We start from the raw sequence: 27,167 nt of genomic DNA on the forward strand, positions 1-27,167 counted from the left end.
AGTGTTACACAAGGCAGCACGCTGACGAGATTTCTAGCATTTTTTATGAGAACATGACTAATCTGCAGCTGAGAACGGAGTTCCCTGACAATAACGCCTTAGATGTTGAGACCTGGAGCTCATGTTTCTGCCAGAATACATGTGCTGGCAATACGCTCCCCGCTCCAAGAAGGCCCTGTTACCCTTTAGTTCAGCACACTCCAAGATTGTCAAGCGAAGAATTGCCAAAGCATGTGTGACGGCATCATTGTCACGGTCTTGCCTTCACCAGGTTCATAGCAGTTTTGGCAACCAAGTTAACAGACTTGGGAAAGCAGGCTTTCCTGATCACCTTCTCTCGGGCATAGCGGAATCACTTCTGAATGTACTTAGGCAGGGCAAGAAGGCACGGCACGCATCTTAGGACCAACAAAAGCCGAAAGTGTCTGTCATTCCTTATGTGCACAAAGTTTCGCACTGCTTAAAAAGAATCGTTGAAAAAACTGGGGTAAAGGTTGTCTTCATGGCAAAAAAACAAGCTGAGCTCTCTTTGTAAAAGAGTTGACTACGAGGGATATTTAAATGTTGGATGCAATACGAAGCACGCAAAGATATTTGTAGAATGTATTACAGGCATTGTGTATCTGATTTATTTATCATGTGGTCGATACTACATCGGTCAGACGGGGCGCTGTGTGAGCGATCGCCTCAGGGAGCACGCAAATCTGATGCGCGGATCAGTGGGCAGCCACTTGGCAAGTCACTGTGCGAATTGTGGGTGCACACCGAAGTTTGATGAATGCCAGGTAATGGCAAGGTATAAAGACAAGAGGGCATATGAAATATATGAAGCTTTTTGATTCGCAAACAGGAACTGAGTGTGTAAGTGCCCCGTCCGTCAATTTGTCCGATAATGAATATGAGTATCTTCTCAGTTAAGTTGTCATTTCAAGGTTGGAAGAATGTGGTCTGGTGCATGCACCATCATTAGTTTTCATCTGTGTGTGATCTGCTCACCCTCTTGAATGTATATACATTCCCGCCATCTGTGTAATAAAATTGGTTTAAGTGTGCGTTCTGTCCAATCTCTCGGCTCTATCTTCCTTCTTAAAACGTTCGCTGCGCACTTATAAGGTATATTTCTTTCAAAAACAAAAAAAAACATAATTTCATTCTCAGTCAACGTACGCTGCCGGCTTACACGAAAAAAAAATCAAATATTAGGAATCCCAAAAATAACATTGAAGAACATAGTGAAAGTGCAAGTTCACGCTGGAAACACCATCCACGTTGGTCAAGCACATAGGTAATAATAAGCACAATTCACAGTGCCCGCGCCCATCACAAGGACTCCGCACTTAGCACACATCCAGCACAACACAAATGTACACAGCTCGCGATCGCGTACAGCTTATCCTACATGCCCACGCATGCACAACAAGGAGATTAAACTTAACCTTCTTAATGCACACACGCTACACACCCAGACATGGAGAATCTGAGGTTGCAGCGGCTGCTTGACCCACCGTTCTCCAAAACCCACAGTACACCACATGCAAAAAAATATGCCTAGAGAACCTGAGGTTGCCTGACCCACCGTTCTCCAAAAGCCACAGTTTTGCACGGATCCAAGCCAAGTTGAGGTTTCGCTAATTTCATTGGGTCGTAGCAGTCACTGTTATCATTCCCATGCGCGCTGAAGTGCCGTGCATTGCAACTCCCATAGACACTAGCGGCAGAGGTCCCTCTAATGTATATTTAGGAAGCTATGATTCATTCAAATACTGAATTAATTAGGACGTTAGTTATTCAAAATTTTTTTAATTACTTGCAAACAGAAATGCACAGCCCACTTCCAGAGAACCAACGCCAGGTCTAGATCAACTCGATGCCATCGGAGATGGCAAGCACATCTGGATAACATAGTCAGATTTCATAATACAGATTCCAAACCACTCTATTTCTCAATCTGAACTATAGGTAAATGCAAACAATCTTTTGCTTCTAACTGCCTCCAGGTTAATGCAGAAGAGGGAGTGAAGAGGTTTTCTTGGGTAGAGCACAAAAGTTAGGCATGAAGCTTCACATGCAACAACCCACTCACTTGAGATCACTTACCATTTTTGATGACCCAATTCTGCTGCATTGCACCCTTTTATTAGTTTGTCATGTAAAGTTCTGGCCAGACGCGTAAAAGCTATTCCACTGCCTGGAAGCACTCAGTTCAGACATAACCTCAACAATGGCTTCCAATTTTGATTATTATTATCCCAAACTACATGCATTTATAAGATTAAAAAAAAAAGGAATGCCATGAATAGTCACACCCTAAACTTCAATAGAACATTCCTGAAGTTAATAAAAAGTTATTTCATGAGTTTTAGTTTATTTTTTAAATTTTAACTTAAGGTGTAGCAAAATTTTTCCACCTCGGTGATGAGCTTATGTACAAAAATAATAGGTGTTTTGCTATCATATCATTTTTTTAAAATCAATATCGCTTAAAATGAAAGACACTCTGTATAATCAGGTCACATGAAATTTCTACAATAAATCTGCAAATATTTATCGCGACACTAGTGTCAAAAACCGACAAGCTTTTCAAAGAGGATAGTCTTTCTTGGGGACCTTCGACACAAAAATTTTGGTTTGTCTGTCTGTCTGTCTGTCTGTACATTTGTCTGTTTGTCCACTTTTACCGCATTGGGTACTTGAAACAGCCGACCCCATTCGCAGCAACCACCAATGTTGCTCAAGGTTGAGCGTTCATGCTTGTGCAATTGTCAATTAAAAAGCAAATATTGCACAAGTCTGAGGCACCATAACGACACGCACATATTCTGCATATGCATCCCTTACTAGAAAACGCATACTTAAGTAATATTAAGGACCGTAGCGCTTATCACGCTGTGTTTACCATGCAACGATTGCACGGAGCGGGAAGTGTTTCCAACGCTTTGCTAAGACGAGATGGTGCTGACACTTACCTGTCACCTCGAGTTCTACACCTTATCACCTCCGAGACGGGCGCGCACGGCCACATGCTTTGTTTTCCAAAAGAAACTGCCAAATGGCGCTCATGGCTCACGTGTGACATGACTTGATGCGCTTGTGAGCCTCCGCTGCCCGCTCGAGGCACTCTAACACAGCGCTTCCGGAATACCACTCACCGATTTACTTGCGCAGAACATCAAATAAATGTTTTGTTCACTCTCGCCACACGCAAGACTATCGTCTTTCGACGACATTTGCGGATTACATGCAGATATGGGGCCAATTTTTTTCTGAAGTATAACTTTTTCCGAAGCATTAAAATACAAAGTAAACCTGTGCTCTCAATTATTATGTTCAGCAATCACCCCATTCGAACTTAGTTTTAATAAACACTGCAGAATATAATTCTACCATTTTTATATATTTATATCAGAGCTCGATTTCAACAGAAATCAAGTCACCAGTTCAATATTTATGCACACCTGAGCTAAGTTTTAACAGGCTTGTCTACTATAAACATTTTTTTATTATAATTACATAGGCATGGCTGCGAAATTGCAGTCAAGTTTTGCCCTGCCAGCAGCCATTTATGCAAAATCTTTTCTTTGCAGTCTTTTTATCTACATGATGCCAATGAAGTAAATAAAAAATTGAACCAATAGTAGTAAACAATTTTCTTTTAGGTAGTTTGGGACTTGGTTAAATCAATATCACAACTTGATCCCTTTGTGAGCTGATGAAAATAAATTGAATATAAACTGGAGCATTCAATTATCTTGCACGCTATCACCACACATGCAACCTGTTTTTCTTGTGAAGAGCACAAATGCTGGTTATGAACATGTCTAAAAGGATACTGAACAAAACTAGGTAGAAGTGATCGATTCCACTTGAAAGACAGCAGTGTTACAACGAACAGAAGTTGGTTTGCAATGGAGACCTGCATTTTTTGGAGGATTATGAGTGGCTGTACAGCACCGTGCACAGAGCTGCACATCGACATCCCCACTGCAGAAGCAGGGTGTCTTTTCAAAGAAGTGCTGAGACTTGCCCCACCTGGAAGTACTGTTCAGTCCAGGTGCCATCTATCTGATATGGTTTTAGAAAGTGTTTTTGGAGAGCAAGAGGCTGGACACGGTAGCCATGCTTACTTCCCTGGGGAGGTGCCGCCTCTTAGCTCAGCTGCTAGATGCAGGAGTTTATAAAAAATGCAATAATTTCATTATTTTCCACCTGCTTTTACCTGAAAACAATGTGTGCTAACAACTTTTAGCACCCGAGTCTCAATACTACCGAAAATCTTGCCAGCAGAAGCTTTGTTCGGCGTCCCTTTAACAAAACCACTTGACGGAGCTGGCCATGCCACACAGACAACTTTATCCATACCCAGAAAACGATTAGAAAATCAACACAAAGGCACATAAGCCTGGAGGTTAACTTACTGGCCATGTCGAAAATGCCCATGCACAAGTTGAAATGTAGTAGCTGGAAATAGGCCCCCATTTCACAACACATTCTTTCTGCATCTTCTTTTAACTGATGCCATAGAACGTCTTCGTTTAAATAAACGAACTCACAGAAATTACAGTTTCCATGCCACCTATAGAAAATTTTGTGGAACTGGATGAATTTCCAACGCTTAGAATGTTAATTCAAGATGTGGAATTTTGACTACAAGTTTCGCCATCTAACCAATGCAAGCGTCATCAGGAGAGCTGCGTGCGGGAGCTAGCCTCTTGCCTCCACTTCTCAATGAGCTGCCACCTGTAGGCAGGTAGCGTGTTGAAGTATTCCTGCTGTCTCACAGAGTAGCGCTCCTCCACATTGATGATGTCACGATAGCGTCCATCACGCCATGAGAAGTTGAACAGGCGCACAAGGTTTTTTCGCTGCTCGTCAGAACAAACAACATCCACCGGCTGCCTCCGCTGCAGATCTGGTACACTGACATCGTGGAAGATGAGCACGGCTCGAAATGCGAACCACCCACCATATCGCGGGTGAATGCTGACACCAAGAAGCCTCTGAAAATGGGAAGAGGAGAACACATTGTATGCATCTAGCATTAACTGGCTTTCCATCGAGTCAGTATTTGCCATGCACACTTCCTTGTTTAGCAGAGTAAACAAACCAAGGCTATGAGGGATTGTTTTCCTGGAGACGTGATTCTACAGCAAGGGTTAAATCTTCTGATTTTGGGAACTGCACTTTTGTTACGACGAAAACAGGCGAACTACAGAAATCAATCATTACAGTGGTGATCTCCTTAAATATGACCATACATTATTCACACTGTGTAATGTTATGTAACTCTTTTAACATTTAAGCAGCAGGTAGTTTTTGTTAAAAAAAACTTGAAAAGCACAAACGATGAAGATAAAACACATACAACAGCACTGGCGCTCATACTTGCACCTTGCAATTATTTGAAACATTAACACAATACACCCACGTGTGAAGCTCGTACATACACGCACATCATCCCAAAAAAGATTGCATGGTTCAACCTTAGGCATTGAAATTTGAAAACATTGTCATGCAACCAAATGCATTGAAAGAAAAGCCACTTCCAAAAAAATTAGACAACGTAAGCAGCCAGGGAAGGTGAGGCAAAAGGAAAGAGAGCGTCAACTCGCCACTGGTGGTTTGCGTCATCCAATTTTCTTGTAACATGAACCAACTGGCCCAACAACAAGTTTTACTAAAAATCTATCAAATAAGGTGTACAAGCACATTACTTGCGACGTTCTGCTAAGTGGCTACCACATCCTTTCTTGACATCATTATTGTGCTGTCCAGCCCTGTCATTAAAACTTGACTAGGCTGTCGAATATAAACACGACCACAATTCAGAGGTATCTGGTACACCACATTTCTTGTACACACTGTATAAACAGTCCTTTGAATACCGTAGTGCAACATTGCATGAGTGCTTTTGTCTTTTGAAGGTTATAGGTACAGGGTTCATGCATGGTTACATGACAATTTTCCAAGTATATTCAAGTGTTTAGAAGGCTATGTGTGCGAATTTTCAAGGACCATATTGTATGTTGGAAACCAATCGACACATGTTCAAAGGAGAATAAAAGCATGAAATAACTAGAATTCTTCAAAAAAGAGGAAATATCACTGGAAAAGACATTGAAAACGTGGCTCCAATGACATTTTTTTTTTCTAGACAACTCTCAATAATAGTTGTTTAAAGTTGCATAGGTAATCACTTTCAGTATGACAGAAGTTGCAAACTTTTATTCAAAAAGGAAAAAAAAATTAAAGGACCATTACTATATAATGCCTTGTTGCTTTTCCTGAATTTTCATATCAATATCCACTACCCTTTCTGCCTGTTTTTGGCAGCTTCGTAGGGCTTTTTGACTTGGTGTGCGTCAAGTCGTTAATTGTCTGAGCCTTTTCTACACATGAGTCTGCTGCAACTATTAATTCCTTTACAGCAGCTTCTAGTTTCTTTTCCTTTTTTGTAAGCATTTCAACCTTTTCCTCAATTCACGATTTCTTTTTTTTGTTTCTCATCCTCCTGCTTTTGCCTTTTCCGAGTTTCCAAAAATGCATGGTGTTGGTTTCGTGCAGGAGCTACTGATGTATCTAAAGAGAGCTGTTTTTTGGGTGATTTGGAATTTAATAGCCTAATATTGTTACGAGAAAGCTGGAAATATATCTGTGCCTGAATCGGTTCCCTTCTCATAACATATTTGGTGGAGTGGCGCGATCCCAGTCTTCGCCAAGGAACTTTGAAGCGGACGCTCGCTTGCCGCTTTCAACATGACCCCTACAGTCTCGCCTAAATTCTCTCCGAGCACCTCCACCAAATATGTTACGAGAAGGAGACAGACTCGGAATAGTAGACACAGATATATTTCCAGCCGGTTAAGCGAGCAGCGCCAGCCACACAGATTAGCTCGCTCCAGTCTATCTGCTTTGTCCTCTTCATCTCCATGCACTGGCACGTACATATATATTAGTTGCGGCACAGCTCAGACATGCCCACACATTGCAATGGCTGTGGTTGTTCATCTATGTATACAAGATGTATCATAATCAGCCAGCACAAAGATATGTGTACTTGCAAAATCATCGAAGCAAATATCATAATCATCGAAGGGGAGAAATGTGTCAGCTCACCGTTATTACTGTTTTCAGAGAAAGAAATGCTGTAATTAAATTCATCAATGCACTGAAATTATCACGTGGCCAACTATGTATATATGAAAGAAGGATTTTTAATAATGAAAAAGAAGGACTAGCTGCTAGACTGGCGCCCTATCCTGTCTCCTTTTTTTTCTTTCCTGGTCTGAGTTGCACCTCAAAAATTATATTAAGCTACTGATATTTTCGATTCTTTTGTGATGGGCACATTACATAGGCTACCTGCTACATTTAGGGCATCACAAGTAGCAATGCTTATTGAACAAAAAGTTTGTTAAAAATTCGAAGAATGTCTCTTGGTTGGCTTGTCGAAGTATATTTGGCGGGCATGCCTCTTTTTGTTTACCCACCACCTTTTCTTCCCCGCCATAGTCACCGTTTTTTCCTTTCTGCTATACATATCCATCTCCTATATTGTCGCTGCCGCGAGCTGAAAGCCTGCAACCATCGGCAACTGGGCAACCCAGTATCCTGCTTCTGGTCCCTGCGAAGCAGCGCGCTTCTGTTGTGGATCAAATAGTTAGGGCGTCCCGTCGCTGGTTGCGAAACGGGTGTCGATGCATTCCACCGCTTCCATAACTGTTGCAAAAGGGGTGTCACAGCTTCCCAATGTTGCCACCGCTGTTGCAACTTTGGGTAGTATGGTCTGGACCGAAGCCATCTCAGTCCCAGAGAGAGGACGAACAAAGGAGCCTGAGCTGATGACAGGAAAATTTTTTTTACAGTAATTCACGTGATGAAGGAGCGCGATATATATAACATGAATGATGCTAGCATCCTTCGAGCGTCTCAGTAATCACGTTTTATGGTCTGGGTCTTTCAAAGCTTCCCTACAAGGAGAGACAATGTAGTACAGAACAGTCCCATGAAGAGGTAGTCCTCATCTCTGGCAGCAAAAGGGAAGATTAGACCCCTCCTCTTTTCCAACACAGGAAAAAAAGAGGCATGCCCAGTTCGTGGCACGGCGAGGGAGAAACACTACACAATGCACAATGTTATAATATGCACAACACAGCACAGGGCAGTGACGATGTCTCCCAAGTGCAGATCGACTGTGTAGTTCAGTGTCGTGTTTACTCATCAATAGAGTTTCTGCCACCGGGCAGACCACTTGCTCGTCCGAAACATAAACCGAGACGTATCCAAGGCACTCGGCTCATTGTCCAGTGTACCCTGCTGAACAAAAGCACTCCAGGTACAAATACTTCTTTTTAAGCCATCAGATGGTCGAGTGTGTTCCAAGAGGCTTTCACGAGGGCTTCACGCGAGAGCCACTGGCCCTGCAAAATTTGCAGTATGACTGTCGCGTTGACGCCGCTTCAGGATGTTGCTCTTGGCTGGTGAGAAGGGCTTGGTCAACGACAACTCGTAACAAAAGGAGCCGACGATGTGGTATATTGAACGATTATCCGTATCTGTGCTGTCGAAAAAAAGGAGACCCCATGGTATTTGGGCGAGGACAACACTCCAGACACCCGATCTGCTGTGTTCAAATGAGAGCGCTAGAGAAGTCGCCAGCCGGTTCACTTTGGTGCTTTATTGAGAGGTATTTTACAAACCCTGAATAGGATCTTGCTTTAAGACTGCAGAAAATTACACATGACACTGACTGAAGAAGAAGGATAGTGGGGCAGAGGCTTATTTGTTCTTGGACTGTTCGAATGTTTGCTTTGCTGTAGACGGTGCTGCGCTGAGAAGCAATAAAGGCTCCAGAGAGACTTTTCCACAAAGACAACACTCTCAAATATCCAAGGCCGTCATAAGAAAACTACAAAAGATAGGCATCTTCAGGGAACAAAGAGGGTGGCTGCTTGCTTGTTAATGGCTGTGGATCGCTTTCATAGATCTGTGAAACTGTGGTGTAGCGGCTACTCGGGGAAGAGGGGTGGGAAAAACAGCCTTCTTGTTTTGAGCGCAAAAAACGGTGTATGTTGGAGATAGCTGAGGTGCTGACACGACCGCTTTGATTATTGTAACGTTGCTCCGCCAGGTGTATTCCTCCCAGAAGTAGCTACAGCGTGTTGTTTTATTCTTGCAAAGCACAAAGCGTAATGAATGACATTTGTATGAGGCATCTTACTTTTACTCAGCAGCCTTCTCTCGACTTCTTGACGTTATCTGTAGAAAAAGTATTCTCTAAAGCAATAAACCGCACTCAACACTTCATGAAGTCACAGATATCGGTAATAAGATTGCAACTGAACCCTGTGCGGAAGGCTTTTGAACATTGTCTGCAGCCAAAATGTTTTCCTAAGCAATAAACCACACCCAACACTTGATGATGCAACAGATATCGGTCATAAGATTGTAATAGAACACTGCGTGGAATGCTGTCTGATGTTATCTGAAGCAGGACTGATAGTTTGGCTAGTTGGTGATATATAATGGGCAGCAACAGTGCACATACTCATGGGATGACTTTGTGTCTCTTCTCTTCAGCCCGTGAGTTTGCGGGCTGCTACTGCCCATGATGTTATCTTTATTTACTTTCAAATACAGCAGCGAAATGCGGGGCTACTGCCGGAGAGGTGTACATAAATACAAAATGAAAGCATTTAAACAGTAATATTACAATAACTGCACCAATAAAAAAAAGTATCGCTACCTCCTGAGTGCTGCCAGGTAAAAAATTAAAAAAGGAGAGAACTGGAACATTAATATCATACAAGTGGCTCCACAGAATGACACACAGTGGTGTCACAAACCAAACCAAACAGATAATTCTAGTGTTTCATAATTTTATTTGAATGCATTATAGAGCGCTAAAAATGGCTTTCAGATTGGGATTGCAGATCAGTGCTGTGCTGAAGGCTTTTATACTTTGTTGGTAGTTTATCCATCCTTTACCAATTACAAAATGCATTTAAAACTTCTTGATGTTGGTTTTGAGATTGCAGCCAAGCACTGCGTAGAAGGCTTTCACATGTCGTCGGTAGTCAAAATATCATATAACGTGAGTGCCGCAAATTTTTTGACGCGACAAATATCGGTCATGGCATTGCACCAGAGCACTGTAACATAAATGTCTGGCAAGTTTTCTAACGTAGGTAAACTGACGGGGTCGTAACGCAGACGAAGGAAGCAGACTGCAGGTTGAAGATAAAACTGTTTATTTGGGCCGAACCTGTGGCCAGGAAACTGAAGGTCAGATTACAACAACGCACGGGCACTGCAGTAGCGGCAAACAGAGCGTCGTCTGGCGATCAACTGATAAGCGGTAAGGCATGTCGGCAGTTATATACTCGCCATCGAACATTCTAGCTTTATCACTAGCGGCAACGTAGGTTTCAGAATAAACTTTACTGTTCACGAAGTTGGCGTAATTCTACTAAAAAGATCTGCCATCTCGAAGCTTCTTGAACAGTGTCGGCGTGGTTCGCACTGAGAAATACTGGCAGTAAAATAGGGTGATATGAAAACATGAGAAGAGAATGTGGCAATGCCCCTCTCTGAAGAAGGCAATGTCCCGATGCTTTAACAAAAGACGAAAGTACAATAACAAAAAAAAAAACAATAAGTAAAAGCAATAAAGCAAAGCAACAACAACAAAATACAGTCCTCAGGTTCACGTATGAAATGGCTTGAGGCGCAAGACATGGACGACTTCAGGTCGAGCACGGCACCGTAGAGAGTTCACGATGCCGTCGGAAACAACCTTGTAGTCGATCGGGCCGAAATGTCAAACTACTCGGTACGGTCTGAAGTACCGTCGCAGAAATTTTTCACTGAGCTCACGTCGGCGTATCGGTGTCCATACCCAGACACAGTCCCCAGGCTGGTACTCTAAGAAGCTTCGTTGATGATTATAGTGGTGGCGATCGGTCGTCTGCTGGTTTGTGATGCACAGGAAGGCGAGTTGTCAAGCTTCTTCTGCGCACTGAAAATAGAGGGCGACGTTGAGGTTTCCTACGTCAGAGATGTTGGGGAGCAATGTGTCGAGTGCCCTTGCCGGGTTCTTTCCGTAGACCAACTTGTACGGCGGCATCTGCATCGTCTCCTGCACGGCTGTGATGTATGTGAAGGTCAAGTATGGAAGGATGGTGTCTCACGTCTTGTGTTCGACATCGCTGTACATGGACAGCATGTCGGCAATTGTCTTGTTTAGCTGCTCGATAAGCCTATTTGTCTATGGGTGGTAGGCAGTGGTGTGGCGGTGGCTTGTCTGCCTATGTCTTAAGATTGCCCGAGTCAAATTAGCAGTAAAGGCCATACCTCTACTGGAGGTGAGGACCTCTGGGGCGCCATGACAAAGGACGATGTTCTGAATGAAGAACTTGGCTACCTCTTCCGCACTACCATTGGGGAGAGCCTTTGTTTCAGCATAGCAGGTGAGGTAGTTGGTAGCTACGACTGTCCATTTGGTTCCGGAGATTGACGTCGGAAATGGCCCCAGTAGGTCCATCCTGATTCGTTGGAACGGTCAGCAAGGTGGTTGGATCGGCTGAGGAAAGCCTGCTGGCCTTGTCAACGGCGTTTTGCATTGCTGGCAGTCTCGGCAGGTTTTTACATAGTGGGTTACATCGGCAGTGAAGCGGGGTGAGTGGTCTTTTTCTAGTATCCTCGCCAGAGTACAAGAAAACCCAAAGTGTTTCGCCGTAGGGTCATCATGCAGAGAATCAAGAACTTCTGCACGTAATGCCAAAGGTACTAGTATGAAGCAGTTGGCCCGATGTGGCGAAGAGTTTTTTTTTGACGAGGATCCGATTCCGCAAGGAAAACGATGACAGTCCTCGCTTGAATACTTTTGGAATGACGGCAGCTTTGCCCTTGAGGTATTCCACAAGGCCCTTGATTTAAGGATCGGCTCTCTGTCAATTGGCAAAGTCATCGAAGCTTAAAGTTCCTAAGAAGTAGTCAGTGTCTTCGTCATTCTGCGGAGGTGGGTCAATGGGACAGGCAGTCGGTGTCAGAGTGCTTTGGTCCGGACTTGAAAACAATGATAACATCGAATTCCTGAAGACGCAGACTCTACCATGCAAGGCGACCTGAAGGGTCCTCAAGTTAGCTAGCCAACAGAGGGCGTGGTGGTCGCTCACAACTTTGAAAGGCCTGCCGTAGAGGTAGGGGCGGTAACTTGGATGTAACCCAGATGATGGCAAGGCACTCTTTTTCTGTTGTGGAAGAGTTGCATTCTGCATTTGATAGTGACCGGCTAGCATAACGATTACCCCTTCTTCTCCGTTAGTCTTCTCCACGAGAACAGCGCCAAGGCCTACGCTACTTGCGTCGGTATAGATCTCCATATTGGCGTACTCGTTGAAATTAACAATTATCAGAGGGGTCTGCCGGCATCGTTTCAGTTCCTCAATTGCTTCTTTCAATTTGTGCCGTTTCCCTCTCGAGATCGACGTTGGTCTTCGTGAGCTGCATTAGTGGCTGAGCAATTTGTGAAAAGTCCTTGACGAAGCGTCTGTAATAGGTGTACAAGCCGAGAAATCGGCCCACGGCCTTCGTCTCAGTGGGTGGCGGGATTGCGGCGATGGCAGCTGTTTTATTCGAGCCTGGACACACTCCCATCTTGCTGATCCGGTGACCCAAAAACAGGAGCTCCTTGTACGCCAAGCGGCATTTCTCTGGCTTGAGGGCGAGTCCAGAGCTCCTAATTGCTTGAAGTACAGATTCAAGGCGCTGGAGATGTTCGTCGAAGCTCAAGGAAAACACGTTGCCACACTAAACGAGCCGCCAAACATGCCAGTTCAAGCCAGCCAGGACGGTACTTATGACTCATTGGAAAGTTGTAAGTGCCGAGCAAAGGCCAAAGGACAAGACCTTAAACTGAAACAGGCTCTCCGGTGCTATGAAGGCAGCCTTTTCTCGGCCTTTCTTGTCGACTTTGATTTGTCAATAGCTGGTCTTGAGGTCTATAAGGAAATAGTACCTCGCATTGTGGAGTCGATCCAGGGCATAGTCTATCCATGGGAGTGGGTACACGTCCTTCTTTGTGATTTTGTTCAGGCGGCGATAGTCGGCCCAGAAGCCTGGACTTCCGTCCTTTTTCATCACTAACACCACCGGTGACGCCCATGGACTTTTTGACGACTGGATGAATTCGTCACACAGCATTTTGTTGACCTGTTTCTTTAATGCGTCGCATTCTCGCATCGAAATTCTGTATGGGCTTTGACGGAGTGGCCTGGCACTTTACAATTCGATATTTCGCGACAGGGGTCTGTCAAATTCTTGACGACGAAAAGCAGTTCTTGTATTTCAGGAGCAAGTTTCTGAGCTGTTCTTGTTTATGCGTCAGAAGGCTCGCACTGATGTCGAAAGCTGATTGAAGGGCTTGAGTCGTCGAAGCAGATTCGGCAGAATCGGTGATCGCAAAAGCCTTGCTAGCTTCGAGTATCTTTTCAATGTACCCATTCGTCGTGTTTTTGCTCACATGCTTGTACTCGCTGGTGAAGTTTGTGAGCATCACTCTTGCCTTCCCTTCTCGCAACTCGACTATTTCTCTAGCAACGCTAATATCACGGCTAATCAACAGGCGCTCGTCGCTTTCGATGATGCCTTGCATGTCTCGATTCTTGAGTGCTGACTGAAATACTGACGCTGGAGCGAGGAGGAATGATGTCGTGGTCTTCCAGCACATTTAAGGCATGCCTTTTGATGGCGTGTGTGGCTGCAGTGCTTTTTCTGTCGATAATGTTATTGACTCAGACTTCAGGTCAATAATAGTGCCCTGGTGACTTAGGAAGTCCATCCCAAGTATCACATTCCTGGAGCAATGTTGTTGAATTACAAAGCTCGCAGGATATGTTCGGTTATTGAGGGCGACTCTTGCTGCGCAAACTCCTGATGATGCAACTAGGGGACCCCCAGCAGTACGAATTTCGGGGCCTTCCCAGGCGGTCCTTACTTTCTTTAGCTTGGCGGTAGATAACTTCGGTGGCGACAAGAGCTGTGACGCTACAGCCATCGATGAGAACATCGAGGGCGCTAGGTCGTCGTCTCGCGTTGCAGTTGGTTTGTGGCGTCGGATCACAGCTACGACGATTTGTACCGCTGCTTTGACATTTCGTCGTCAGGTCTTATGATGGCTGTGAAGCATCGGTGTCGGAGCTGTGTTCGGGGTGCGGCATGTTCTTGAGGCGTCTTTGGTAGTTCGTTGTTCAGCAACCACACCTCCTGCCCTTAGTTTTCCTGGTAAGGGCTTGGAGATCTGCCCCAAGCAGGGCTGGCGTCCCTGCAATATGGTGAGGTGTGCTGGCCAAGTGAGGTCGAACGGCAAGGTTATTGGGGTGTCCACCCTGCGGTTGGCGATGTCGTGTGGTCGTTCAACCCGTTCTAGGCACGACGTGTTGACCTTGAAACACGATAGACCCATCTGTTGGCACTGGCGACGGGGTTAGGTGTGGACGGCCTCCCTGCAATGATAACAGAGCGGGCGGTTATTAGGGTCGCACCCATTGTCTGTTCTTCTTGGCGCGTAGCACTGACCTATGGGAGGCCGATAAGACGTCGATGATGGCGGCAGTGTCTGACGGCAGAACTGCAGTGCAGCAGCGTCTTGGCGTGGACGGGAAGGAGCGTTGCTGCGCACCGCAACAGCATAGCTCATAGCTTCTGGCTTGGGCCACGGTGCTTGGGGAGTTCGAAGTAATTGCTGAACTTCTCGCACAATGTCGGCGATCGAACCCACTTGAGCCTGCGCCAAAGGTAACACCTTGCACAGCTCATCCCGCACAATTGCTCGGATGGTCTCGCGCAGTCGTCGGAGTAGAGTGGTTGAACTTCTGCGTACTCTGGTGTCGTGCAGCGATTCAATTGTTTGGTGCGCATCTCCAGCGTCTTTTCCATGGTCGTCGCTTCGGAGATCGATTCTTGGACAGTGCTTGGTGGGTTCCGCATCAGACTTGTGAACAGCTCCTGCTTTACTCCTCGCAAGAGAAAATGAACTTACTTATCTTTAGGCCTTTCTGAATCGATGTGGCGGAATAGTTTGGTGATCTCTTCGGCGAAGAGCATCACGTTCTCATTTAGAAGCTGCGAAGGGCTTTCGAGTGACACTTCAGCCCTCTCCTTGCCAATGACGCTCGTGAATGTAGCAAGGAACCTGGTGCAGAATAGTTTTCAGGTTGTCAGGGTTCCCTTTTGGTTCTCGAACCATACATGAGCGGCATCTTTTAAGGCAAAGTAAACACGATGAAGCTTATCTTCGCTGGTCCAAGTTTTGAAAGCAGCTCGATCAAATGCTTCGAGCCAGCTTTCCGAGTCCTCGATTTGCGATCCGCGGAAGGTTGGCGGCTCCTTAGGCAAACGATTGGGGCAGACTGCGTGGGGTGATCATCGTTGCTGCTCTCGATGTTGTGATACGGAGCTGCCCATTTTTTTTTTCAGTAAGGGGCCCGTGCTCGATGTTAGCATCTTCTTTGCCACTTAGGCTGGGTTCGCGGCTTGACGGGGGAGTACAATACATGAATGAAGCAACATCTCCACCGGATATCACGGGGTCGTGACGTGAACTAAGGGAGCAGACTGTAGATCGAAGATAAAACTGTTTATTTTGGCCGAACCTGTGGCCAGGAAGCTGAAGGTCAGATTACAGCAAAGCACCGGCACTGCAGTAGCGGCGAACAGAGTGTCAGTCAACCATCAAGTAACAAGCAGCGAGGCGTGTCGGCATTCATACACTTGCCATCGAATACTCTAGCGTTATCGCTAGCGGCAACGTAGGTTTCAGAAAAAACTGTACTGTTCATGAAGTTAGCGTAATTCTACTAAAATGATCTGCCATCTCCAAGCTTCTTGAACAGTGTCGGCGTGATTTGCACTGAGAAATACTGGCAGTAAAATGGGGTGATATCAAAACCTGAGAAGAGAATGTGGCAATTTTAAAAGTTGGGAGTCGTAGCAGGCCTGCTACGACGTTGAGAGTCGTAGCAGGCAGCAGCACCTAATTGCTTAGATAGCTACGATGGCACAAGTGCCTGTGGTCGGGGGGTTAGTGCATGCTTCGAGCAGAATTGAAAGATATCGCAGGGTGACAATCTTCTGCGATGCCACCATGAATAAATGAGAAAACCTTCTCGAAAGTGGCCACGTTTTTTGCGTTAGTGAGCGCTTGGCTGCCCGTCGCCAGGAATGATGGCTCAATGCGTGTGTCAGGTGTGCGTAGTGCATGAAGCTTGCTGCATAACTATCGCGGAAATCTGTCATTTTTTTCGTGATTTTAAAATCACTTTTTAGTGCTCCGCATCGGGTTAACGCACTTCAAATTACCCGCCTCAAGAAGCCGACCAACTCGACCGACTCGCGTCACTGTTGCCATGCACAACGTTGCCCGGCTTTACTGCACTAGTAGCAGCACACCGAAAGCAGCGGGAGTAGCAGCAGCAGCAACAAAAGCCATTGATCAATTTCCTGCCATTGGCTTTGAGATTGCAGATGCTTTTGTTTCAACTGCGCCCCATTAAATGGCACCACCTGTCCCGTGTAACCTCGCGAAAATTGAATTTTTGAACCACTCGCTCCATTCCCCATAGTAACGTTCGGCAGTTCTTTTTTACATGAATCAAACAGAAATGAAAAAGCGGCATTTTATTACGACTCTTAATACACAGAAAGTTCTTTATTTAGAGCAGTTAGATCCATTACCAGTGGTTACTAGGGGTAGACGGTCCGTCTGAAGTCATCGGGATCATTTTGCAAATGTCCTACTGCGGCGCTTGTGTTCTTGTGCATTTACTTTAATTTCTCGGTAAGTAGGACTCTGTTGTTGATAATATTGTCGTTTTAAATGTTGTCATACATTGAGCATTCGCTCTGACGTAAATTGTTATTTGACTTTAGTGTCCCTTTAAGCAGGACCCTAATAATAATTTAAAGGGCTTGTCCATTATCTATACTCACATAAGTGTTATTCCGAAGCGGTCAGACGCATTGTGAAACTTGATCAAAACTACTAACCAAAACTACTACCTTATACTATAAGCCTTGACAGAAACATAGTATCCAAGGTAGTATCCAACATGGTATTCAAGATAGTGAACTGGCATTGTCCTTTCCATCACTTGACATCTTTCCCCAGGATCCTGATATACAACTGTAATGGCGCTGTCATGATTGCCACCCACCATCGTCTTCTATACCGCGTGGTTGATGTTCCTTCTCGTCTACAGCTGTTATTCATCTGTTGTAGCCCATCTTACCCACTTGTTATCATAGGATTATTGATTGATTGATATGTGGTGTTTAACGTCCTAAAACCACTATATGATTATGAGAGACGCCGTAGTGGAGGGCTCGGAAAATTTAGACCACCTGGGGTTCTTTAACGTGCACCCAAATCTGAACACACGGGCCTACAACATTTCCGCCTCCACCGGAAATGCAGCCGCCGCAGCCGGGATTCGAACCCGCGTTCTGCGGGTCAGCAGCGGAGTACCTTAGCCACTAGACCACCGCGGCAGGGCCTTGTTATCATAGGAACTTGCTACTATTCTCCGGATACTGCTGAATCCCATGAAGCTTACTTAGTGAAAGATACTGCAATGCATGATTATTCTAGCTAAGTGATTTTATTTTTTCTAGTATCAGCTGGTCTAATCTCCCATTAACAACAGCTACACAAAGCGTTGAAAGTAACTATGGAAATTTTTGTCTAACACAGCAACACGCCAGACAAAAGATACATTGAGTCTTCATAATTTATTTTTAACGAATCACCCTAATAAAGTCACTTCTCTCATTTATTCAACTCATTTGAGTGATCAAGCAGTCATTCTCGCTACTTACAAGTATCAGCTGCCACTATCACTGAAGATTGAAAAAAAATATTAACCCTTTACAACTGAGGTAACTATGACTCAACTAATGACGAATTAGGTATTTTTCGTGATGGATTACTCAGTGATTCTTCCCAGAGAAATGTCAAGCAAAATAAGTGCCTTTTTAAAAAAGAAAGTGGAGAAACTAAAGAAACGTGTATTCCTACTATAACTGTTGCTTAGTGATCCGGTTAAGAATAGCACAATTCATCACTAAAACGCATGAAAAACAAAAAACGCTGATTCCGTGGGGCAATATCACTGAATAGGCCTCTTGCCTGGCAGAAATACCATGACATTGACAAAGAATTTCAGTGTCTTGCTATTGAAACAAAGTGTAGATTTCCTTCTTCTACGCTTTCAAACATGCTAGAAATTAATCCAACAGGTTTCTGGGTAAACTTGCAACCTGCCGAATTGGTATCGCTACGTGATCAGTATGATTCTGTGATACACGACAGCCGTGTACCCAATGTTCTGAGCGCAGCATTTTGTTCTGTTTTCACTGATAAGCCTGACTACATCCTGCCTCATATTCGCCCAGAGTTTGTACAGATCTTTAAAGCGAAAATTCAAAGATATTCAAGGACTTTCCAGTACCTGTCAAAGGTTTTTCAAAGACTAAAAGCAGCAGGCAATGTCCAAAGTCTTTTACTCTAAAATCTTTCAAATTGACTTATTTTTATTGTAGTCATATAGTACCTGCATACTGAAATTATAAGAAACATGTATAGTCTGCACTTTACCTTCACTAGCTTCACCACTTGCACAATAGGGCAACACCAGCACCAAAGAGCATTAAGAGTCTCTCACTTAGTTTGCTCATGGTCTGATGCAGCAAAACTATTCCCCATGCAGTCTTGGAAAACGAAACCATATCAAGTCACACCAAATTACTGTTTCAGAAATGAGGAGTTGGTCAAGTCAATGCCGATCCTTACGTCCCAAGTTGAAGAATTATGAATCTGGGAAATTTTTGCAACGAAAAGAGGATTGCAGCTCGTGTGTCGCTGATTTATTTGCCCCCTTTCCTTTTTGCACCAAAAGAAAAACAATGCAAAAGTAAGACAGGGGAGGGGTGTGTGTCAGTAAAGATCGGTGTTGCGCAATTTCATACTGGCTTGTAGTGTCCGAACACTCGAGGGTAGGTTTTCCCAACTAAAGTAAAATGTGCGATTATCAAAGGGGAGCGAACACACTTGTATCTTTCAAAATTTCGCATCATCAAAACAGCTAGCAAAATCTATTTCTGCCAAAAGAACTCGCATATGTCTTCCTGGGGAAACACGTGAACAAACGGGATGGCGGAGCCACCTGCCGGAAAGTGCGGGTCGAAGCCTTTGTTAAGGCCAGCTGAAAACTTAATGCCAAAGTATAGCCAAGGTACCCACATCGACAGGAACGTTTCTAAATTCTTTTGGACAAGAACGCCAGAACACTTTTAGCGTTCTTTCCATTTTTAGAGAGTTTTAAAATAGGGCGCCACAAGCAGCGCACCGGAGTGGTCGCTGCCACTGTGCATGGTCGTAACGCGAGCCTCCACTAACGCTTGCGGCCCGCCTGCAGGAAATCAGAAATAGCATGCAGCCCACAAAGCGCTGGTTTCGAGACTATGGTGTAGCTGCGGCGAGGCAAACGCTATTTTAATACTCATATGGCGCCCACAACGTCTGCTAACGCTATTCTAAAGCTCCCTATTGGAGTTGGCAGGCATTGCGTAAGTGTATGGGCACCAAATATGTTTTAGACCAGAGTTTGCCCCCGGAAACACTGCCACATGCTTGCAGCTCGCTCGCTCACCAACGGGCTGCATTTCGTATTTTCTGCGGGCGGACCGCAGGCACGAACGGCGTCTCGCGTTACAAAGCATATGCAGTGGCACCGCAAGGACCACACCACATGCCGCGATAGCGAAAAGAGCTTGAAACATCTGAATTTTGGCTAAATGTACATTTAGATGAACACCTCTTAAATTCATTTAAAATAAAATGTGGTGGGTTCACAAAAAAACCTGGATTGGATTGGGCTGCATTTTTTTCAATGCGGCCAGAGGCGGCTCGCATTACAAAGCATGTGCAGTGGCACCGCAAGGACCACACCATTTGCCATGATAGCGAAAAGAGCTCGGAATATCCGAATTTTGGCTAAATGTAGATTTAAATGGACACCTCTTAAATTCGTCTACAATAACCTGGTAAGTTCATTTACAATAAATTCAGTCACAATAAACCTGGATTGGATTGGGCTGCATTTTTGTCAGTGCGGCCAGATCACATATACAGAAATTTAAACTTCCGCATGATTTTCCTGACAAGTGTACAAACGTAAGAACTGTTCAAAATCCTGGAGACTTGCCAGGTATGCTGTTCCACCACATGAAGGAGGTCGCAATGTCGATAGGGAGTGCTCAGGAAATTCAAGGATTTTCAAGGATGAAAAAAATTCCAGGACTTTCAAGGGCCTTAAAATGCATTTTTCAAATTCAAGGGGTTTTAAGGTTTTCAACAACCTGTATGCACCCCGATTCCATTTCTTGAACATCGCTGATGTCGGAACTCATTATAAGTGCTGCAGGAATTACAAAGGCTATTCATTGTCTTAAAGGAGAACTGACATGAAACTTCAGAATCGAGATGTGCCCTTCATTCGATTGCTGGGTGTGTGTAGGTCCTCCTGACCAAATTTGAATCGCATCAGTCGCCTGAGAGTCAACTAATGCAGCGGCATACATTACCACACACGCCCTAAACCAATTAGTAATTAATACTGTATTTACTCACGTAATGAATGCACTCGCATAATAAATGCCCCCCCCCCCCCCCCCCCCCGCATCTTCAGTCGTCAAAATTTGCATTTTTTCCCCCCCTAATAGTGAATGCACCCCCAGCATTCATCCGCTGCAGCCCAGCTAACCGACACCTGGCACCTCCTAGCCCATTACAGAGGTGGAAGTGGACTTGAGTGTTTTGGAGCAGCTCAGAGAGCAGGAATAATGCTGTTTTGGAGCAGGTTTCGCACAGTAAAAGGGTAATTTTGGAGCAAGTTCGGAGCACCAAAAAGCAACGCGAATTAGTTCAAGAGCAGCTTTCTTGGGTCAGACATCATCGTCCATCAAAGTTATTTCTGGTGAAAAAAAAAATGCAATGGTTTGCGCTAAACATTCAGTACTAGCGAGCTTACCACAAATATGCGTGGGTGGGTGTCTGTCATACAAAACATGTTCATTTAATACTCGGATTGAAACAAAAAGAAGTGAGTGAGTGAAACAACTTTATTGTTTATCTGGCATAAAGGGAAAGAGAAAGGTAAAATAAATATAGACTAGCGTGCTCGGACGTCCCGGAGCAACAACCTACTCGCGTCAAACCCTTCACAACTAATGTGTGAAACGGAGTATAGGTAATCGCAGCGAACATTGCTTGGAGGAAGTTTATTATCCCCACGCTAGTTATAAACACACTACTCTGCTCACCTGTACTCGGTCTGGAGCAAAGTGGGGACGAGCAAATCACTCAGCAAATCTGTGCACACGGTAGTGCAAACTGCCCGACATCAACGGCATGGGCAGCCTAGGCCCCCTTCTGCACGCAACTAACCAGAAGAATTTCCAAGTCCACGCAACCGCTTCGCGTTTCAATGAAACTGTCAGTTGTCGCTTAGTATCGCAGTATAGAAGCGCACATATGTATCCCGGAAAGCTGATAGTGTCTGTTCTATCGCTATTTCAGTCATGATGTATCCCGGACGGGCCGAAATGCTCCTAGGCGTGAGCACTGCGTGCTATAACACGATCGTTCTAGGAGTGCCAGCCCAGTATAGTTTTCGCACTTTAGCAGAACCAAGAAAAGACTTCCTGGCAGGTACTTTTGGCAACATCTGCTGTGTATATCCCCTGAAACTGTACCTGTTTCAGGAGATATACATTTGTGCTTGTAAGCGCGCACTGCCGTTTAGCCGTATTCCCGGCTGGTACAAACTAGTGAGGTTTCACTGTACTACTAGCTAATTCACAATTACTCATGCTGGTGCCACCACTATGGCGGGGAAACCATGACGATAACTGCTATGAGACGAGCAGTAGCAAACCGAAATACAACCAGAGAACAGCTATACCACTTCGATACAACGCGATCGAACAACAATGGATATGAATGCAGCTGCGTCCTGTCCTGGGTGTAGCCAACGCTCAGTGTTGCTCGGTCGACGATAATAATAGGCTAGATTTGAGGCTTACACTTCCAATAGACAATTATCACCGAAATTGCCGTTTATGCGCAGTCTGGCGCAGCAACTTCTATTGGCGCAGAATGGCACAATTGGCGCAGCACTTCCATCCTTGCCGTTAGATCTCTTCCGTTTCTTATTATGCCGACCCCTTCGGCCACCTCGGCTTCCTCCAACCCCCTGTTCGCCTGCTGTGACGCGCCATATTCTTTTTTTTTCTTTACCTGTGTGCGGCACATCCCCAGTCTTTTTTTAGTTATTTGTGCGCCACAGCAGTGTTCACGAACGGTGCTAGTGCAGTGTAGAGACATCGCAACTGACAAGCACACAGCGAGCGAAGGTCACGAAATTGCCCGCGGCACCCGATGGTCGCTTCCCGCAAATATGAAACTTTAAGGCCCAGTCACATGCACGTAATATTTGAGCGACGACGACAGGATTCGCTGTCGCCATCGTGTCGCAGGCTTTTGTAAAACCAGAAAAAAAATTGCTTGACGTCAAAAAAGATCCAGACTATTTCCGCAACATGGCAGCACCCCCAATTCTTACTTTGGTTACAATTCGCTCTTCGTGCTTGTTATCTGCGTGTAATTCAAAGAATGCTATATATAAGCTATACCTTTTCTACAGTAACTTCTCATGTGGGCAGCAAGGCGGCAGCCGCATTTTGTCGTTAATCTTGTGATCGATGGTTTGTTTTGATGCTTCGATGGTAGCTTGCTGTAATGTTGGTTACTTGGTAGAATGTCAACGGCGTCGTGACGATTATCATGCAAAGTTTCCACGAACTTGGCAAAGTGCGTCGTAGCACACGCTTATTCTAAGCACCCCTTGAGATCACATCAGATACCACTGTTCCTGTTAAATGATTGCGAGAAAAAATAGGCATAAAGCGCTTTTATGCCGTGCGCAGGCAGCGTGGGGACAGCTTGCCGAAGATAGCGCCATCAACCACGGCAGATGAATGAAGTGCAACGAAGAAGATGTTTCCAAACAGTGTATGCATATGTGAATTGCGAAAGACTAAGCGACCAAACTTTTTCTTGCATTACCGCATTTTTTTGCTCGCACCGAAAAAGTATTCATGAAATTTGCCCCACATAATAAATGCACCCCCAACTTGGCTCCAATTTTTGGAGAAAAGAAGTGCATTCATTACGCGAGCTAATATGGTACTTCATTTATTAGTTAAATATTCATTTTACTTCGACACGAAAATAATATGAACTCCTGAGAGTAATCTGGCTAAAGTACAATTGTGTTATATCATGCCGGCAATGTTTTAAAATTGTGTTATAACCGTGTTATAAAAAAATGGTAGGCCCGATCAGAACACTCAGCATAGCCCCAGGGAAACCTGGAAAAGTGGCCTTTCTACAGACTCTTGTAAATTATCTTGAGGAAGATACAACTACAATACACTTATAAGGTACCCACTTTGCCTTTAAGGAAGAACAGGCATTTGGGCTTGCTGGTTAGAGTGCACATTGAAGGGGTTTGAAGCTCAAGCACGGAAGTGCTGAAGGAAAGTTGTCCCTCTCTACGTTCCATTTTTGGCTGTAACACCTTTCCTTCAGCACTTTCGTGCTCGCGCTGCAAACCCTTTCAATATCCACTTTGACATAAATCATAATTTTTATGAAGTCGGAAAGTGCCCACTGTACATCTGTAAGACATTATGTGAGTTCTTTTTGATGCTGTAGCTGACAATGAAGAATTACGGCTGAGCCTTCTGTGGGAATGGGTGAGAAGCTTTAAACCACCCACTCATTACACGATTCTCAACGTGCAACACTTAGCTGTTATTTTACTCTGCTACCACAGCATATTACATAAGTTAACGAGATTCCTTTGCCGACATAATGCACGTGTAAGACCTTTTTGATAAGGAGTTCTAAGCACCAGTTTGGCACTGTAGTAAAATGTTCGATTGCCACGCAGAATGTTTGGGTTAGAATCCCAGTAAATGGCAGGACAATTACGTCACCAAACTCATATCACCGTTCGTCTTAAAAGGTTGCGTATAATAATAAGCTCACTTTTTTTGGTGGTAGCTCCTGGTCAAACTGCATGCCCCTACAGCTGTAATAGTGCACAGCACCGGCCACATGACCAGCAGTCTGCATGATGACCTTTGGTCGTCGATTGGAATGTAGTTCAAAATCTTGAATGACCTCCACCACATCATTAGGAAAAGCCTGCAGTTAAAGCAAAATGGCTTACAAAACTGCAAAATGCAGACAATATGTGGGAGCACAGCAAAAAGAAAAATACGTCAGATCAGAGCTTGTGAAATATGTAGGCAACCACAAGGTTCTTTAGAATGAGCAAGAATAAAGCAACTCACTGTTCCACATGTGACAAGCAAAACTTTCATCATCTGTACTGACCCGTAAAGTAACGTCAGTATTTCAATAGAGACCGCATTTGTTTTAGAAAATTCAACACGTGAAGCTTTTCCCCTTGAACAACTATTCCGAATACATCAAATGACCTCAGTACCTCTGTTTACTGCCTCACGATTCGATTGGCACACAAATTTTTCATATCAAGAATGAGCTGAGTTACCAAAATCAGTTAAACACTTGAAAAACTTTCTGTCTTCTGTTGCCCCAGTGAGTACACTGACAATATCTGGGCCACGATATGATTGTGAGGGACGGTGCTGGCGGAGGGCACCAGAAATTTCTACAGTTCCTTAATGTGCACTGACATCCTAGCCTCCATGAAAATGTGACCTCCACTCCTGAGGTCGAACTTTCAGGTAAGCAGCAGAGCACCGTAACTGCTGCGACAGACTGCATTGCAAACTACACAGGGACAGATGGGCGCTATTCCCATATTTCAGCTGCAGTTCGGTATGAACACTTTCCACTCATTTCAAAGTCCTTTCAGCTGCTGCCCTCCTCGAGACAAGATGACGAAGCTCCTGCAAACAAAAAAGCCTACCTTCAAAACAGCATGGCCACACGTGCTAGTAAAAAGACTCGGCATGCGTGTTGCTGCTGAGATAACTGGGCCCGCTTATCATAACGTCCTTGTTGACAGAGCTGCATAATAAAATGACGAAGCCTCACTCATCTAAGCAAGTTTCACGAAGTGCAAGTCTTGCTACAAGTATAAGATACAACACTGCCATTAGTCAAGTTTGTGCCAAAATCCCAACTGCACTAATACGAAAAAATACAGAGACAGGCCAGGTGCTTCATACTGTCTATAAGTAAAATGAGCATCCCGTCTGAAATGAGCGCTTGTTCTGTCTATTTGCTTCTTTGTATTCCAGTGTCGTGGTGATTTTAGCGTCTAATGACAGTGTTGTTTTACACACATAGCAAAATGACCAGTTTAAAGTGTTAGAGTGCATGAGCTGAACTTGAGCCGGCTTTGAGTGCAGCCCGAACAATCTATTCAGGACATTCACACCCTGCACGAGATATTTTAAGTTGGCAATCCTTAAACTTGGTACACTTTCTACTAGATGCCCATCCTGTTTATGCGTTTTCTTTATTTGTGTGGTTCTGATTTTGGCGTGAAAGTGACTGTTTGATTCGGACATGCACCAACTCGCCCTACAGTGAGTTCTACTTGTTCTACTACTGGTACACTTAGCGTTTTCAGCATTACTCACACCACTCCAAGTGAAAACGTTGCGGAAGCAAAAGAATTTCAACTCACGAGTTTCACATAACTGACTCAGCTTGTCATGGTGCCATACATAGGAAAGCAACGGAGCAGTGCCGCTCCGGAGGCAGCGTTGCATCCAAGCGGTCAGGCAAGTAGAGTGTGTTCTGTCTGCACTTGCTATCCTGTCTAGTGGCGTCAAGCTGATTTCTAACCTGAATTCTGAGTGCTTGCTAGATCTATACGATAGTCAAGACGGCCACCTGTGGAAACCAGGGCCAAAGAGCAAAATTTAACTGGCATTTCTCGAAAAAAAAAAAAAGAGGAAAAAAATGCAATATGCGGCATATGCCACCCCCTTTTTTTCCCTATCTGACCCCCACCACGATCTTCCTTTTGATGTCAAAGCGCAATTTTGAAGGTTACAGTGAGCAGGTACACAACATTACTTGAAAACAGCTTCGTAAAAGGAAAGCTGCCTTGCTTATGAGATGTTTGCAGGGGCACATTCGCCTAAGGCACAGAACTATCTGCTACATAGATATACTGGTGATTGATACTCAAAGCCGAGATGCCTCCAGAAACTCAATTTGTGCTACGAACAAGGCAGTGAACAACTTAAAGCTTAGCTTTCCAGAGTCAGCCATAGCAGTAAAGCTTCTATCTGTATTGGCTACCATGCTGAAGTGACATTAGAATTTATGACTCCCTAGATAATCATCAAATGTGTTGGATTTTTACTTGCTGCTCAAGGTATGAGGCCAAGTGATGAAAAACTTTCTAAAATAAGCAATAATTGCTAGAAATTATGTCTGCAATATGAAGCACATCTTTTTAGGCTTATGTGAGCATTATAAAGCAAGTCATATATTTTATTAATTTGTCATAATTAAAGATTTCATTAAAAGTATGCCTTGCGTGAACACTCCTGACTCAAGTTCTGGTTGTTTAAAAATTTTCATTCTTTCAGGCACATGTAAAAAACTTTGGTCTGTGCAATGAACCGAAACAAATGAGATTTATTCAATATTATTAATATAATAATCAAATAAGCAAAAAAAATATGCGGTAGCATGAGGGGCACCTTTATATAACAGGCAGCCATATTAAATCTTTTGGCACAATTTTGCTCATTGCGGTTCACTGCACGCCTAATAATGTGATAAAGAAATGTGGCAAGTTTTAATAAAAAATGAAAATTAGCAAGAGCTACAAATGTTCACGTATAAAAAAATACCTAAAATTTTCTCGAAATAAGTTTCAAGAAAATAGATAATAGATTTTGAACAGGTGCAGTGCTTACACAAGATACTCGAGAGGGCTGAAATTCTTAATATTTGTACCCAGTTCCATTATGGACCTCACTACTGTGTGTCTTTCCTCTAGCGACAACTCTAAATTTTTTTTGTAGCTTGTTCT

General features: G+C 44.2%; 1 protein-coding gene across 1 annotated transcript in view; it reads right to left on the reverse strand.

Annotated features, from left to right (window-relative positions):
* Nucleotides 1-1,780: 1,780 nt before the first annotated feature.
* Nucleotides 1,781-27,167, reverse strand: part of LOC119180682 (cyanocobalamin reductase / alkylcobalamin dealkylase) — an 86,087-nt gene continuing 60,700 nt past the window's right edge. The window contains exons 3-4 of the mRNA XM_037431809.2: nt 24,167-24,325; nt 1,781-4,997 (exon numbers count right to left, since the gene is read on the reverse strand). Coding sequence (XP_037287706.1) covers nt 4,680-4,997; nt 24,167-24,325 — 477 coding nt within the window. The 3' untranslated portion in view covers nt 1,781-4,679. The remainder of the gene's footprint in view (nt 4,998-24,166; nt 24,326-27,167) is intronic.

The sequence above is a fragment of the Rhipicephalus microplus genome, unplaced genomic scaffold (genome assembly GCF_043290135.1).
Source record: "Rhipicephalus microplus isolate Deutch F79 unplaced genomic scaffold, USDA_Rmic scaffold_14, whole genome shotgun sequence".
NCBI lineage: Eukaryota > Metazoa > Arthropoda > Arachnida > Ixodida > Ixodidae > Rhipicephalus > Rhipicephalus microplus.